The sequence below is a fragment of the Nelumbo lutea genome, chromosome 3, assembly GCF_056320005.1.
Source record: "Nelumbo lutea isolate HS-2025 chromosome 3, American lotus-T2T, whole genome shotgun sequence".
Taxonomy (NCBI): Eukaryota; Viridiplantae; Streptophyta; class Magnoliopsida; order Proteales; family Nelumbonaceae; genus Nelumbo; species Nelumbo lutea.
In genome coordinates, this window is record NC_142686.1 from 23,390,933 (window position 1) to 23,408,733 (window position 17,801).

The 17,801-nt window shown below is 35.8% G+C and overlaps 1 protein-coding gene across 1 annotated transcript; it reads left to right on the forward strand.

The window, feature by feature from the left end:
- Positions 1-5,006: 5,006 nt before the first annotated feature.
- Positions 5,007-10,901, forward strand: HMT-1 (Homocysteine S-methyltransferase family protein). The gene is made up of 7 exons (XM_088981085.1): positions 5,007-5,815; positions 5,988-6,044; positions 6,260-6,465; positions 6,647-6,776; positions 9,835-10,038; positions 10,147-10,218; positions 10,554-10,901. Exons 1-7 carry the CDS (start codon positions 5,627-5,629, stop codon positions 10,695-10,697), a joined length of 1,002 nt encoding a protein of 333 aa, XP_088837211.1. The 5' UTR covers positions 5,007-5,626; the 3' UTR covers positions 10,698-10,901.
- The last annotated feature ends 6,900 nt before the right edge of the window (positions 10,902-17,801 follow it).

Genomic DNA, 17,801 nt, shown 5'->3' on the forward strand with positions numbered 1-17,801 from the left:
TAACCCACGTACGGAGATCTAGAAAAAAGCTGGATTAGAAGGGAAGGGGCTGAGTTAGAGTTTGGTGCGTTTTTTTTCTTTTTCTTTTTCTTTTTCTTTTTCTTTTTCTTTTCCTTTTTTTTCTTTTTTCTTTTTTTTTTTTTTTTTTTTTTTTGTAGAAGGTTCGACTCTGGTACCTAGACACTGAAAAAGAATTCCCAGGCTATCTGTTTGATAAATGATTTCCATAGGATATTTATGACCTAAAGATGCGTAAAATACAAAGGAACTGCATTAGATCAGTGCTGCCCAGCTATAAAGTACTTAGCACATGATAACCAATTACCATTCCATTTAATTATATTCTAATTACCTTTTCTTTTAGATAAATTTGCACCAAAATTATGGGTGAGCATTATTTGTATTTACACTCTTTCCAAACTAAAGTATGAAAGAAGTAAAAATAAAAATATGTAGAGTGTAAAATCTTGTATTTTGTATTATTTTATATGTATTTGTATTGTACATATTTGTATTTACACTATTTCCAAACTGAGCCTCTCAATTTGGAAGGAGTACAAATATAAATATGTAGAGTACAAATCTATGTATTTTGTATTATTTGTATGTATTTACATAGTGAGTATTTGTATTTACACTCCTTCCAAATTGAGCCTTAATTAATTCCGTTATTATGTTGTTCTTTCGTTTCTTGTTTCTTTAGGTTTTGGTATTTATCCCTTAGGTTGCATTTGTTTTAAGTGTAAATTCAAATTTACACTGATGGAAAATTTGATCCCGGTTTAGTGATCGATGGAAAATTGGTTGTTTTGATGTAAAAGTGAAACTCTACTCTGGTAAAGCTTCTTGAAACTCTGCTCTAGAACTCTCTTTGTTGTCGATCTGGTAATGCCTCTTGAAACTCTGCTCTAAAACTCCATGGAGCCGACATCGAGCCCGCGGATCTCTTTCTCTGTCAACTTCATCGACAACAATGATTTCATCTCCATAAGCTCGTGCTCTGAGTCGCCAAAGAAGCTTGACACAGAACGGGAAAAGGTGCTAGAGCACAATGTAGATTTCGAGTTTCTCTCTAGCAACTCTACCGTTGATAGGATGTTAACGGCCAACGAGCTCTTCTTCGAAGGCAAGCTCCTTCCCTTCTAGAAAATGCAACATTTGGAGAAACTAAACGAGATCTCTCTCAAAACAAAGGATGCAAAAGGAGACCATTGGATAGAGGAGGTCTTCTCATGCTCTCTCGCCCGAGGTTGGGAATATGTGTGGGCGAAATGAAGAAGGAGACCGTTGGATGGAGAAGGTATTCTCACGATCAGAGGAGAGGAGGTCTTCTCACGCTCTCTTCGACTCTTTGTATAGAGAGGAAACCATTGGATGGAGAAGAAGGAAATTGATTTTCAATGTAAATATTGGCGAGAATGGACTTTTACATTGACTTATGAGGCAATATTAACACCTCTACCAAACATGCGTAAAATCAAACCAGGGTCTAAAGTTTACCCCAGTTCAATTTTCCACATCAAAGAAGCGTGGTCTTAGCTTCACATTTCCTTATTGCATGGTAGGAAAATATTGTTCCTCAAGGCCCAGCCCAAAGGCCTCAAAATCTTAGCCCAATCCTTGCAAACATTAGGATTTTACCCTTCTAGGTTGGAGTTGGGCCCCATTAAATTCGCATCACACCTCCGATTTTCAAGAAAAAAGAAAAGTTGCAACTCCTATTACTGGAAACCAATAAGGGTCTTACCGAACATTATTGTTGAACAGTCTATTCTGGAGATTGAATCAAATTTGGGACCAGATCCAGTAGCACAACATAGGAAGCAGATTTAGTGAGCACTTTATAACTATTCTGACAATTGTTAAAAGTTGTCTTTAATCTTTTTCAATGATAGGTTGGGGTATTTTAAAGGAAAGGTATAAAAAAAATTGGTTTACTTTGAATCAGAATGGGCTGAAATTTTTCATCTACTGATACCTTCACAACTTAGAGGGTGTTTGGAACCATGGGCGTTAATTTAATAAACGCTGCCACATAGGTATCACTTCAGTAGTTCCCCTCTCATGCTCTTATGTATGCATTGAGAATAGCAAAAGATGACTTCAGTTTCTGTGCACGCCTACTGTTTGGGAAAGTTATTTTTTAAAGTTCCCCTAACGATGGTTAGTTTTTTTTTTACTGTTATGCTGATATGGTGCCTAGTGGTGCTTAATTATCATAAACAGTTGTAATTATTATCTTTCTTGATTTTGCAAACAAATAAAGTATAAACACTAAATGAAAAAACATAAATAAAACCAAACACATACTTAATAATTTCAGTAAAAAACTCAAATATACTTTGTTCAAAGATTTCTTTTTTCTTGTTTTAGAGATAGAAAACAGGGTTTTATACTTTATAAACAAGGACAAGTTTGGCTCCAATCACCATATTACTTGGGTCCAAATGCAGCTGATGTGCGGGTGGACCTCTGCTCAGGAAACAAGGGCAACGAATTAATAGATGAAAGGAAAGATGCATAATAAATTTGGAGATATTGAATTCGCAAACAACCATATCTATGGTTTGTCAACCAACCTAACCCGTGGTGGTTATCTGATTTGACATACTGCACCTCTAAACCAAGTCAACAACAGGAGGTAGGAGGATTCTTTTAATAAGATTAACCAAGTCATACTCCAGTCTCCATTGAAGTCATTGGCTTTAGGTTTCCATGAGATGTTAATCAAGATGATTCTAAAGCCTGTGAAATCATCCAATTCCAACAAATCAAACACAAACAAGAAAAATTGATTTACATCTACATCGGTTCTAGTCCAAAGATGGAATGTTTGGGTAGGTAAGGTAAGTAGATTGACCATCAAAATCCCAAGTCATCAACTTTCACCAACTCCGGTCTGTCTTATACATCTCTTTTCTCCTTTATTATTTTTTTTTTTTATTGAGAAGACCAACTCATTCAAAGTAAAGATGGTCACAGCTCATCTGTATTTCCTGTTACAGTAGTACACAACAAGGTGGAGATGCGGTTCGGTGTTTGAACGGGATATTCTAAGCTTCATATTGGCACTACCCACAAGTGTCAAAGGGGCCCGGCCCGTAGCTACTATTCCATATTGTTTAAACGGGATCACAGTTGTTACTTGTTTGTGTAGGTGTGAGGTCTAAACATGCATGGGGCTTAATTAGTCCAGCTTCCTGGAGACATTTCTTTCTAAGGATTATTCGTTCAAACCCACGTCCATAAGGCTGTGTTTGGTTGGAATGCAAATAAATTTGCATTGATGCAGCTGTGGCAATGCAAATAATTTAAGTGTAAATTCTGAACTATTTTTATTTTAAATTTTAGTATTAAGACATAAAACAGAATAAAGTAAAACTCATGTTCAAGAAATCAAAATCTATGACAAGTAAGCCTAAGTGATGTAGATTTGGATACTCCACCAAGAAAGGTACGTTCACTTCAAGAAATCTTTGATTCTTGTGATATTGCATTTTTTGCTCTAGAATCACAAAAGTTTAAGAAAGCTTCAAAAGAAGAAGTTAGGGTGAAAGCTATGGATGGAAAAATTGAAATGATAGAGAAGAAAAAACACGAGAAATGGTTAATAAACCCAAAGAAAAAGAAGTTATTGGACTGAAATGGGTTTATAAAACAAAGTTCAATGAAGATGGTTCAATTTAAAAGCACAAAGTAAGGCTAGTAGCTAAAGGTTATGCCCAACAACTAGGGGTAGATTTCCTTGAGACTTTGGAACCAGTTGTAAGAATGGAAATAATTAAAATTGTGCTTGCACTTGCTGTTCAATTAAAACTACAAGTGTTTCAATTTTATGTGAAATCACCCTTCTTAAATGGAGATTTAAAAGAAGAAACTTATGTTGAACAACCACAATGATATGTGATAGAAGGAAATGAGGATAAGGTTTGCAAGTTTCGAAAACTTTCGCATGAACTAAAGCAAGCACTTCGGGCATGGAATAGCAAGATTGATAAATATTTTTGTAAGAATGGATTTGAAAAAAGTTTAAATGAGCCATCACTCTATGACAAGAAGGAATGTATGCATGATTTTATTCTTGTTTGCCTTTATGTTGATGATTTGATTTATATAAATACCATCCCAAAATTGTTGAATGAATTCAAATTAGCAATGACCGAGGAATATGAGATGAGTGATTTGGGGTTAATGAAATACTTTCTTGGAATTCAAGTGAAGCAAAGAAAAGGTAAAATTTTTATATCCCAAGAGAAGTATGTTGATGATTTGTTAAAAATGTTTTATATGTCAACATGTAAACCCCTAACTACTTGTATGGTTGTCAATGAAGAGTTGTCAAATGAGGATGGAGCAGAATTGGTAGATGCATCAATCTACAAAAACCTTATTGGTTTCATGATTTTCTCACGAACACAAGGCTATATATTGTTCTTGTTGTGAGCATTGTTTCAAGATACATGAATAAGCCAAGTAAAATTCATTTTGGGGTAGCAAAGAGAATACTCAAGTATGTGAAAGGAACCAGGAAATTTGGACTAAAATATGAAAGTGAAAATTTGCTTTCATTTACACTTTATATTTTTTTCATTTACACTTTTATGAATTTGTACTAGTGCAGATAAATTTGCACTGCAATCAAATACAGCCTAAAGGAAATAAAGCGGGCTATAAAAGGTTCATGGCATCATGGGACTCTCGACAGAATTAAACACAGCTGTGTCAGTGTGTTTGATATTACTGCTATTTCTACCTAAACCATTTTGAGTTGATTTAATTTATACTAGATTAATGACAAGGCAAGGCAAACAACTCCCTTAATTTACATACATACATTAGACTGCGTATGCGTTTGACGTAAAATTTCATTTCGATTCAGATTTATGATTTATCGTCGTTTGGATGAAATGGAATTTTAGTGAGAACAGCAGGCCAATTACAGCCAGCTTACAGGTTGCACCATCAAAAAAAATAATTTAACAAACAACTCCCAGTCCCACAGCTTAGAAGTAAGAACCCGCTGCAGCCTCAGCCTGCAAGTAATCCTACTCCTAGTCCTAGATTAGACGGAGCAGTGAGAACCAGTCTATGGAGGTTTGACTTTTGCTTAGTAAGGCCAGCTAGCTTGGCTAGCTTAGCCAACTATAGGTCATAGGTGTCCCGGCCATAGCAGACCATTTCCTGGGCCCTGATCGATTTAGGTCTAAGAGGCGACGAGACCCACCTACCACTACCAGTGCCAAACTGAAATTGTCCCCGCCACCGCCAATCTTCATGCAGCAGGACCAGGATCAGAAGACGAGTTTCCCTATTTGTATTTGTCACACTCAAACTATGGAATTTCTTCAAAACCCTTTGAATTCCTTGAAACAATCTCCCTCTCTCTCTCTCTCTCTAGTCTATATATATAAACGTGGCTCGGGGTTGGGAAATATGTCAATATTCTAACCTGAGGCTCTGTCATTTTGTCTTGCTTCACGCTTCTTCCATACAAGATACATCACAGCCCAACCCAACTTCACATCTTTTGGCGGAGAAGTTTTCTACGACTGACAACTCCTGTCTCCGGCGCCATTACGCGTCCATTCGTTTATTATCCACTACCCAGATAGTCAGACACACAGAAATGGGTCTGGGAACGGTTGCGGGAGCAGGGGCGACCACAACGTCGTTAGAGGATCTGATAGAGAGAGCAGGAGGATGCGCCATTGTCGACGGAGGATTTGCGACGCAGCTTGAAAAGCACGGTGCCTCTATAAATGACCCTCTTTGGAGCGCCCTTTGCTTGATCAAAGACCCTGAACTCGTCAAACGGGTACACTCTTTCTCTCTCTTCTTGATGTTCCCTTGTTATTCTTTTCTCAATCTACGCGTGAACAAATCTTTAAAACTTAACCCATCTTTCTCTGTTTTTAATGGCATAATATAGCGGCACTATACCTAATAATGAAAATGGACGGATCTGAAGAAGCTCTGTCATTGTGCAGGTTCACCTGGAATATCTCGAGGCTGGTGCAGATATACTAGTAACTTCATCCTATCAGGTTTGGGCCTCTACCCTGACGAATCTCAAGTTATCATACAATTCTATGAATTGTTTTGAGGGGGCATTACCTGTTATCTTTCTGTTTTTCTTCTTTTTTTTCTTCTTTTAATCTTTTCTACATATACTAGCATTCTCTGGCATACCCTCTGTATACTGCATTTAATTGTAGGCTTACATTATCAGTAACTAGTTATTTTTGTTCCGGGTATCCAGGCAACAATCCCAGGATTTTTATCTAGAGGACTGTCGATTGAAGAAGGAGAGGCTTTACTCCAGAAGAGTGTCAAATTGGCTGTAGAAGCCCGTGACAAGTTTTGGGATGAAGTGCAGAGTATTCCTGGACATAGTTATAATAGGGCATTAGTGGCAGCGTCTGTTGGTAGCTATGGTGCCTATCTTGCTGATGGTTCAGAATACAGGTGCCTGAAATCTTCTAGATTAAGCATCTCATTGTCATAGCTAATGTTTTCTTCTATTTTATTTTTCAGTCACAGTTATATAATTAAAACAACCTCTCCAATTTGCTTCCAGTTTTATCACATGTGATCAATTGGAAATTCATCTAGGTTTCTTGGTTTTGTTTATTCATTGTGCATCCAGTGGGCGTTATGGGCCAGATGTTACCTTGGATAAGTTGAAGGATTTCCACAGGCGGAGATTACAAGTCCTTGTTGAGGCAGGTCCAGATTTGTTGGCGTTTGAAACCATACCAAATAAAATTGAAGCACAGGTGTGTTCTTTGCACAAATTTGTTTTGTAGATTTCTCAGTATTTTGACAATAGATGGTTGAATAGTTTTAATAGAACAGTTTGACATTATCTTACTTCATGAACTAAGAACGTTAGCCAAAACCTGCCCCTCTTTTGTCATTACAGATGCCAGTGTCCTGAGTTTCATAATCTCTTTTCATCTTATGCACTCTTATTAGGGGGATGACTTGATTGAGTTGTCAACCATTCTTAAAGCATATCATTTATTAGACTTATATTATGATATTATTAATTCTTCCATAGTAGCTGAGAAAATGTTAATGTTATTTTTCCTTACTTCCACCATTTTATTATAATGCCATGTGTATAACCTTAGTTTGTGTACTGGGAGAACTTCCTCATTTATGGATATGCTTGGCATTTATTTCGCTGATGATTAACAACTTTTCTTATCTCAATTTGGATACAAGTACAAAATGGTATGGAGACTTGGAGAAAGCCCTTTTAACAAACTCTAGTGAAAGAATTAAATCTATGAACAAATGATAAGTTTGCTACATTCTCTGCTTACTTTTATTGTAAACTAATGCTCAACAGATAGAATTGGTAATTGATAGAAGTAATAAATGACACCACCATTTTCTGTTCCTCTTTCTCATCCACCCGCTAATAGTGCCAGAAATGGAAAGTTTAAAAATGCTTACTGTGCATATTAAATAGTTATGACAGAGTTCTCAATCCAAGAAAACTGTTTTCTTTTTTTTTTTTTTTTTTTTTTGAATTCCTACATTTAGTCAGTAATACAATACCAGGCTCCATCATTCAACACTCTTATTCTTAATGCAATTTTCAGATAATAAGCCATAGCTTATTCTTCTTCGAAAGTCACATATGATCATGAAAGATTTGTAGCTATAGGGATACAAAATAATTTAAAGTAGCTAAACTACAAGTATTGTGGTGGTATTGAAGTCTCCCAAAACAATTGTTCCTATTGCTGAAAAAATACTAGAGAAGATACAGTCTGCTTGTCAATACTTGATAATTCATCATCCATACCCCCATTCCTTGGATTATCGTTCCCTCTCATTCCGGTCCTCTTCCTGTGAATTTGTTGATCTCTTTGTTTGTCTTTGTTTAGTCTACCGTCTACCTAATTGAACTCTAGTGGATAAAAATGGGCAGCTTTTTGTTGCTTGATCTTGGATTGAGTTTATATGATTCTGAATTTGTTCCTCTGTCCTACTTGTATAGCCAATTGGTTATTTTCCTTTTTAGACCTATTCCTCCTAATGGTCCCATAGGGGATTTAATTTTAATGGTGTTTGGTTACACTTGAGTTTATCAAACTTAAAAGGAAACATTAAGTTTGGGTTGTTTAAATTGAATGAAACTGTTGAATGATAGTTGGGGTATTTGTATACTAAACTCAATGTTGAGATCAGACACTATATTCTAAGCAATAAGAATATCCGGCCAATGTTTTAAAATGTATGTGACACTTTTGCCTAGGATCTCCTTGAGTTGAGGCTTAAGGAAAACACCCTGAGGCTCAACATTGAGGTTCATGCCTAAAAGTACATGCATCACACTTTGAGATGCCTTGTGCCAAGAACATCTATAGGGTTCTCATCACAAGAATGATTTAAAGAACAATTGAAGATTTCCAGGTGCTTTTTTATTTATAAATATTCAGGATGTTCAACACTCATTGAGGTCTTGATTTATATTAAGAACTTTCTAATTTTCTACAAGGATTTGTAGGAAAGCCCTTACTATTTTCAATTTCTTGTTTATATGATGAGTAATTTAACCATACTATAAATAAAATTGTTGTTCTTTTTTTCACATAATTCTACACTCCCTGTCATTTTAACTCATATGTTTTTTTCTTCAAACAACGATATTTCATAAGGCTTAAACACATTAGAAGATCCTAGTGCTATGCCTCATGCTTCCATATTTTAGAATATTGCTTTAAATGTTGTAGCAGTGCTTTATTTTAACAGAGTTCTACTCAGAGGTATCGATTCAGGTACTCTGGAGAAACTTTTGTATAAATTGCTTATTGTTGTATATTTTTCTTTAATAGTAGCTAAATGGTTATCTCATCCTTGGTCCTTGTTAACAAATGTTCCATTTTTTTAACCAGGCATTTCCATTGTTATGTACCTTATCCTTCTTTATTAGATGGTCTGTGTATACCGGTGTATTTCACCATGGGTTAAATTTCTTTTCATGGATGATCATAATTGATTTTTCTCAGTGCTAAATTCAAGATGCTAGCTCATTAAATTAAAGATATATGCTTGTTACCATAAAGATAGCCCTAGATAGATTGGAATGGAGTGACATGATTCATTAGTTGCACTAGGATGATAATGATGACAGTCTAACCTTGTGTATTGGCATATGATTCTATGCTTATAACGCGGAAAAGTAGTTCTCCTGGACTAATTGGTAAATTGTTTTTAAAATATCACTTCCTTGAATAGTTGTTCATATATGGGTCAATGTTGTCATGATTTTTCATTTCAAAAAATTGTTTTCCACGTGCTGTGCAGGATCCTCAGGTCAATAGCAGAGGCTGTCCTCAGAACAGAACCATTTGATCAGCTCTTCTGATATGAGATTGATAAAATGTGTTATATCTCTGCTACTACAAGGTTGTAGCCTCTATAAAAACTGAGATGGAATATTCCAATACAAAAGCCATTATACATTGGCCTATGATCCTTGGCACAAAATATAATACGTTCTATCAATCTCATAAATGAAAAATTCTGACCAGTTTTTAACCCTTAAGGCTCAGTTTGGAAGGAGTACGAATACAAATATGTAGAGTGCAAAACCTTATATTTTGTATTATTTTGTATGAATTTGCACTGTACATATTTGTATTTGTACTCCTTCCAAACTAAGCCTAAAGAACACTTTCTGCTTTCCACCAAAGGAGGATGCACCACAACCCTTTCCAGAAAAGCATGATTTTTTTTTTTTCTGATGAGTGTTTCCAGAAAAGCATAATTATCTTCAAAGTTCTTCCATTTGTTATTTATATGAAAATCTGCACATAGGCATGTGCTGAGCTGCTGGATGAAGAAAATATCCAAATTCCATCTTGGATCTGCTTCAGCTCTGTAGATGGTGAGAATGCTCCCTCGGGAGAGAGCTTTGAGGAGTGCCTTGGTATAATAAACAAGAGTAAGAAAGTGAATGCTGTGGGAATAAATTGTGCACCACCCCATTTCATAGAAAACCTCATCTGCAGGTTTAAGGAGGTAAGCACCAAACAGACAAAAACTACTCACTCTTTTCCTATTATGCATTGTTTATCTAACATTGTTACATGATCACGGCATTGAACTGCAATTTTCTCTCTTTCCCAGTTAACTGAAAAGGCCATAGTTGTTTATCCCAATAGTGGGGAGGTATGGGATGGAAGAGCTAAGAGATGGCTGGTGAGTGAAAGAATGAACCACCTAATATCACTTTGTGAATTAAGCTGACTAATCACTGGAATGCATGCGACACCTAGAAGTAAAACTATTCTCTTGTTATCTTTCTTAGAGGGCTCACTACGAGTTGAAAATTTTCTCATATCCACAGTCCACCGACAGAGCAAGGTGGGGTTGGTGGGGGAAAATACCGAAATACTAATACCTATAAAAAAATACTAAGTGCAATTTCAAGAGCTTAATTAGTTAATTAATCTGATTTTTTCCTCTCGCTGTGATTTAAATGTATTGGTATATTCATTAATAAATTATTTACATATTGTGAATTGGATTAACAGCCTTCGAAGTGCTTTGACGACAACAAATTTGAACTATTTTCAACAAGATGGCGTGATTCAGGAGCCAAACTCATTGGAGGATGTTGTCGAACTACACCTTCCACCATTGGAGCAATCTCACGGGCTCTTAAAAGAAGTTTCTGAGTTAACATTCCCACTTTATTAATAAAAGGAAGTTCCCTATTTACTTATTTTCTTTGCCGTAGGAAAAAAAAATAAGTTTTTTAGTTATTGCTAATTGATTCATATTTTTTGACATTGGATATGAGTGACACTCAATGGAACAAAATGGCAAAACAGGATTCAGATGGTTGGGATAAGGCTTAGATGATGATGAGTTATTATCAATTCATGAGTTGTTTTCGTTATTAAGTTTCTACCGGACCTTAAAAACGAGCAATGCTTTTGTATTTTTCGGCATTAATGCACTTGCAAGAACCAATTTTCCAATATTGTATCTGTATGTAGAAAAAAGGTTGGTAAGGTACTAACTACTAAGGTGATGTCTAATCGCTTTCTAAGTATGTGTTTGGTTTCATGGGCATTTATGGATAAGTTGTTTATTTGCACTTTTTTATTTTAAATGTTTTTTGTTTTTGTTGTTTGATTGGGCTTTATTTTAAACGTTTTTTACTCTCTACCCCATATTAATACTCATTAAAGTGTGTCACATCAGCATAAATAGGAATTTAATGTTTCTTCAAATACCCCATGCACAAAGACCAAATCATTTCAATTTTTACTATTTATTTGATAAATATTGAAATCAAACAGTTGTTTTATTTTGTTTCATCTGTAATAAATGTCAATACCTGTGACATTGATTTAGTAGCATTTTTTCATTAAACGCCTATGAAACCAAACACAGCCTACGAGTCTTCTGATACAGCGGTGATTCTGGTTCGGCCTTGGGCAATGGCATGGCTAATTAAAATCTATTTATAATGTTAGATCCTAACTCAAAGGCCGAGAACTGAGTTTACTGACATCAGAGAAAAAAATAAGGTGGAAGGCCCTAAAAAGGTTTTGTTTTCCACCGCTTTCATATCAAAATGCATCTCCAACTCCAACAATGCTACTCTACAATTTTTACAAAAAATAGCCTCTTTGATTTTCTCCTGTATAATAATATTTGTCTTTCTTGGAAATAAAATAAATGTATGTTTTGAAGAATTTCAACTGCATCGGCCCCGGATCTGAGCATCATTGACCCTTAAAATGTGGGTTCTCCAAAAAACGAAAACAAATAAAATACAAAAAAGACCACAAGATAAGAGACAAGTTGAGTAATGCCTTTTCTGCGTGTTGGATTATCAAAAGGAAAAATCTGCTCTCCAAGAAAGAAAGACATGACACCTGAATGACAGACCAATTACAAGTTTTTCGGGTTTCTAGTCAAACCCATACCAAAATCCTCACCAGAGAGAGTTCTGTCTCGGGGATTGAAACTAGTAAACTTAATTAAGGGTGTGTTTATCTATAAAAAAGAGAAGTGTGTTGGCCAATAAAACTTTTACTGTACACATTCTCATAGCCCTTGTATTATGGTTTAGTTTTAATACTAAAACAGATTCTCTTAACTAGTATACCAGCAAACGTTGCAAAAACCGGTTGCCCCATATGGGAATAATTTTACCCTGATAAGGGACCATAAGGTCACAGCCCTCCCTTGTATAGCCTTATCTTTCCTGAATTTCATGTTTCAAAAAAAATTAATAAAGAAATGGCTAATAGACCGTAACCGCAAGGCGCATTGCAATAAACAATATTTATATAAATATATTAAGCTGAAATGTGTACTTAAGAAGGCTCGAGGATGAAGGAAATATAATCTAACAGTATTTTTTGTATCTTTTTTTAGAAATTATAAGAATGCCACTCTCTCCTATCAATTCTCTCTCTTTTTTGTTTTTTTTTCAAATTACAATAATGCCACTCTCTCCTACCAATTCTCTTTTTCTTGCAAATTACAAGAATGACATCTCTCTCTCTCTCTCTCCCCTTATAAATTACAAGAATGTCACTCTCTCTCCAATTGAGGGGAACCTCAACTCGGCATCTCGATTGCTAGGGGACCTGCAATCAATGATAGTCAAGTTCGAGCCAAGCTAAGCTCAAACTTTTGAGCTCAAGCTCAAGTCTCTAATTCGAATCGAGCTCGATCTAGATGACACCTCAACCACTGAGGGAGACATCAGTTCGGCACCTCGGTCACTAAAGGAGATCTCGACTCAGCACCTCCACAACTAAGGGAGACCTCAACTCGACACCTTGTCAACTAAGGGAGACCTTAGCTCGACACCTCGCCTACTAGGGAAACCTCAACTTGACACATTAGCAAATGAGGGAGACATCAATTTGGCACCTCGAAAATTGAGGGAGACCTTGGCTTGGCACATCAACTGCTTGAGAGACATGCAATCAAAGGTAGTCGAGCTCAAACTTTCGAGCTTTTGACTCGAGCTCAAGTCTCTAATTCGAATCGAGCTCGAGCCTGACAGTTTATGAGCGAGCCCCTACAACGTAGGGCCCCCTCCACTAGTAAATATATTAAGCTGAAATGTGTATGTAAAGGCTTGAGGATGAGAGAAATGGAATCTAACAGTATTTTTGCCTTTTTTCATAGAAATTACAAGAATGCCACTCTATCAATTCTCTCTTTTGCTTTTTTCCTTTCAAATTACAAGAATGCCACTCTCTCCTATCAACTCTCTCTTGCTTTTTTTCTTTCAAATTACAAGCATGCCACTCTCTCTCCAACCAACTCTCACTTTTTCTTACAAATTACAAGAATGCCATCGCTCTCTCCTGCCATCTCTAGGGATGGCAATTTCCCTGTAAAATCGGGGCCCCACCCCACCCCGAACGGGGCAGGTTTTCCCCAACCCTAAATAGGGACGAGGCAAGAATGCCACTCTCTACCAATTCTCTCTTTTTTGCTTTTTTCTTTCAAATTACAAGAATGCTACTCTCTCCTACCAACTCTCTATCTCTCTCTCTTGCTTTTTTTTTTCAATTTACAAGAATGCCACTCTCTCTCCTACCAACTATCTTTCTTTCTTACAATTTCAAGAACGCCATCTCTCTCTCCTACCATCTCTAAGGATGGCAATTCCCCCCATAAAACTGGGGCCCGCCCCGCCCCACCCTGAATGGGGCAGGTTTTCCCCAACCCTAAACAGGGACAGGGCAGGGACGGGAAAATTATTTTTTCTCCGAATCGGGGACGAGGCAGGGACAGGTTTTGTATATAATTCCCCGAACCCGCCCTAAACCCAAAGGTAAATTAGTAAATATCTCTAGGTTCAATATTGATATTTAAAATATCTCTAAGTTTTTCCCTAAATTCTTAAAATCTTAGGATCCTATAATTCTATTTTTGAATTACCCCTAAAATATTATAATTCAATTCTTAAAATACCCCCAAATTCCTATATCATATGTTTAAATTGTCCATAAAATAGATAATTTTTAAGTAGTTGCCTTGGAGCAGGGAAAATTCGGGGATTCCCCGTACCCGACAGGGAGTAAATGCCCCACCCCAAACCTATCCTGTTGCCATTCCTAGCCATCTCTCTCTCCTTATAAATTACAAGAATGCCACTCTTTCTCCAATTGAGAAGACCTTAAGTCGGCATCTCGACTACTAGGGAACCTGCAACCAAAGGTAGTCGAGTTCGAACTGAGCCAAGCTCAAACTTTTGAGCTCAAGCTCAAGTCTCTAATTCAAATCGAGCCCGAGCTTGATGACACTTCGACCACTGAGGGAGACCTCGGCTTGGCACCTCAGTAACTAAGGGAGATCTCAACTCAACACTTCGACAACTGAGGGAGACCTCAACCTAACACCTTGTCAACTAAGGAAGACCTTAGCTCAACACCTTGCCTGCTAGGGAAACCCCAGCTCAACACTTCAGCAACTAAGGGAGACCTTGGTTTGGCACCTCGAAAATTGAGAGAGACCTCGGCTCGAAACCTTGGTTGCTTGAAAGACCTACAATCAAAGGTAGCTGAGCTCGAACTTCTGAGCTTTTGACTCGAGCCGAGCTTGAGCTCAAACTCAAGTCTCTAATTCGAATCGAGCTCAAGCCTGATAGTTTATGAGTGAACCCCTGTAACGCAAGGCCTCCTCTCCTAATTTATAGTTATTTGAATTACAATTTTATTCGTTGTTTATTATTATTTTTTCTGACAATGACAAAAGAGTTATTCGTTAGATCATACTATTCTTTGACCATCCAACATTAAAGAAATTTGCATAAGCTTTGCAGATCTTTATCCAACATTTGATGTTCCGAATTTAAACCATAAAAGCAAAACTTTATATTTAATAATAAGGGAAAATCTATGATGCAGAAAAAATATGATATGGGAAAAGTTTTGACCAATCAAAATCCACCCATGATTTTTGATAAATAACACCTGATTGGCTACCACGTTTATGATTTCAGTTGATTGGTAAGAAGTTTTTCATATATCATATCTTCTCCATATCATAGTGGAAATAACAGGCTATGTTGATTCTTGATGGGCTCCCCACAAAATGCCCCACAACCCATCCCCCATGCATGCTTGTCATGGGAGGATATTCCCAAATCACGGTGGGGATGGGCTGTGGGGCTCGCTTTGTGCGAAGCCCATCCCGTCTCTGATTCTTCATTCTTGAGTCTTGACGATGGTGATCTAAGGCAGACATGGAATCCATTCATTTTACTTTACCCCCAAAAATCTAATAATCTTGTTTAAGGTCAAGGTGTCAATCAATAGTCTTTTATTTTAGTTGTTTAAATGAATCCATTCATGATAAAACAATAGCTTTTCATGTACTTTTTAGAGTCTTGCACACTAGCAAAAGTTCCCAACTCGGTCTTCATTAGACCTGTTCATGGGTCGGGTGGCCCGACAGGCCGGCCCTGCCCGGCCCGACCCCTAGACGGTCTTGAACAGACTTTTTGTCCCGCGGGCTTAACCTCGGGCCAAAAAGCTCAGCCCACATAAAATTCAAGCCGGGCTCGGGCTTTGCCAAAATAGCCCGGCTCGACCTATAGTTAAACCTAAGTAAACCCGGCCCGACCTATAGTTAAACCTAAGTAAAAACCCTATGTGATGTCCATTTGAATAAATTTTTTGATTTGAGAATGTTGTTGATTCACTTGTAGGCCCATTGTTCATTTAAATAGGGGAAAAAAACATCTAAATTAAAAGAGAAAAAAGTCCATTTGAATAGGAAAAATTTTGAATTTCTTTTATTAGGTCAGGCTTCAGGCTTTTTATCAAGGCCAGACTTGGGCCCAAGTTGTAGGCCTGTTGGTCGGGCCGGGCTCGGGCTCGGGCCTAACATTTTTCTGTTAATAAAGAGTCAAAGCCCGGCCCGGCCAGGCCCGGCCCATGAACAAATCTAGTCTTCATGTACAAACATTCAATTATTAATTTAATGTTTTTTTATCCTCAGCTAACAAAAAATAATAATAAAAAAGCACAAACACAACCTCTCTCTCTCTCTCTCTCTCTCTCTCTCTCTCTCTCTCTCTATGGCACATGTCACATTGCTTCTCCTTGCTCCATTATCCAACCCTGCATTCTCTTTGATTCTCTCTCTCCTCTCCCCCTTCCCACCACTCCCAATTTGCCATCTCAGCACCCTCCCTCTTCATTCCTCTCCCTTCCCATTAGGTTCTCTGTCTCCCCCACAATTCACGTCTCTTACTTTCTATAACAACCCAACTTCTCTCCTTAATTACCTTAATATATGTTTTATCCTCTCCTTCACTTTTATCACTAATTCCCCTCTATTCTCTCCACTTGTCCATAAAAATAGGGCCATAATTTATTAAGATTTGGTTTTCCAAACCAAACAATATTTATCTCTATAGACATGATTCCAAGCAAATTAAAGAGAGAGGAATTTGATGTTTCCTATATATTCATGGGCCTTAAGGCATCTTCCATTATTGTTAAATAATCTATTATTAAATAATCCATTAGTTATGAAAATTATTAAACATTTCTGGAAAATATTCTACAAAAATTATGAAATAATTATTTCATAAATAATGCATTATTTAACAAATATTAAATACTTTAATAATCTACCAAAAAATAATAAACAATCCATTATTTAATAATTTTTGGTTATTAATATATGTTCAAAATTTCAAAATTTAGCGTAATTTACACTAATCATTGTAATTTAATAAATTTTCTTTGAATCCTTACAATAATAATTTATTGATAAAAGATATTACTAATTAGCGTTATTTACTAATTTCTATAAAATTATTAATTATAATTAATAATTATTAAATAATTAAAGGAAACTCTTTAACTAATAGTCCATAATTATTTTTAAATAAGTATTTAAGAAATTAAGAAATTAATCTATGAAAAAAATGTTCTCGAAAACCATTTAAATAATAATCCATAATTATTATTCAACTAAATAATTATAAAAAATTTAGGAAAACTAAATTAGGAAATTAATTTATTAGAAATTTGTTCATAATTATTTAAATAACAATACATTGCTATTATTTCAATAAATAATATTAAATAATTTGGGAAAATTATTAAATCTATCCACACCAATCTAGACCACTTGGTTGAGTTCAATCATACCTGGTTTTACATTAATTAACAACAAATGGTTTATTTTTAATTAAAAATAATGTAGTTTACCATAGTTAGATTATTTTACTTTGATTAATAGTAAATAATTTAGGCTTAAAAAGTAAATAATTTACATTAATTTATTGTTATTGTAAATAATTAATTTGCTATACATTATTACTAATCAATTGCAATTTCAATATTTTTTTGAAAATTAACATAAAATATTGTTATTTAATTTACTGTTAATTAATTAGTTATAGAAAATTATTAAAATTGTAGGAATGGAAATTTTCCCTATAAAACCGGGGCCCTGCCCTATGCCGCCCCAAATGGGGCAAGTTTTCTTAAGTCTTAAATGAGGACAAGGTAGAAATGGGTTGGGGATAGAAAAAATATTTTTACCCCAAATTAGGGATGGGGTTTGCATATAATTCTTTGAACCTGATGGTAAATTAGTAAAGTATCCATAGATTTAATATTGATTTTTAAAATATTTCTAAGGTTGCATCGTATTCTTATAATCGTAGGATCTCATAATTTCATTTATAAATTACCCCCAAATTGTCATAATCCAATACCTAAAATACCTCCAAATTCTCATAACCCTATTTGTAAAATATCCATAAATTAATTTTTTTT

Bases quoted from the DNA above. Each gene is read 5' to 3' on its own strand.
- HMT-1 (XM_088981085.1), top strand. From the start codon at position 5,627: ATGGGTCTGGGAACGGTTGCGGGAGCAGGGGCGACCACAACGTCGTTA. The intron at 6,777-9,834 runs GTGTGTTCTTTG...ATCTGCACATAG, and splicing joins CAAATAAAATTGAAGCACAG to GCATGTGCTGAGCTGCTGGA. The intron at 10,219-10,553 runs GTGAGTGAAAGA...TTGGATTAACAG, and splicing joins GAAGAGCTAAGAGATGGCTG to CCTTCGAAGTGCTTTGACGA.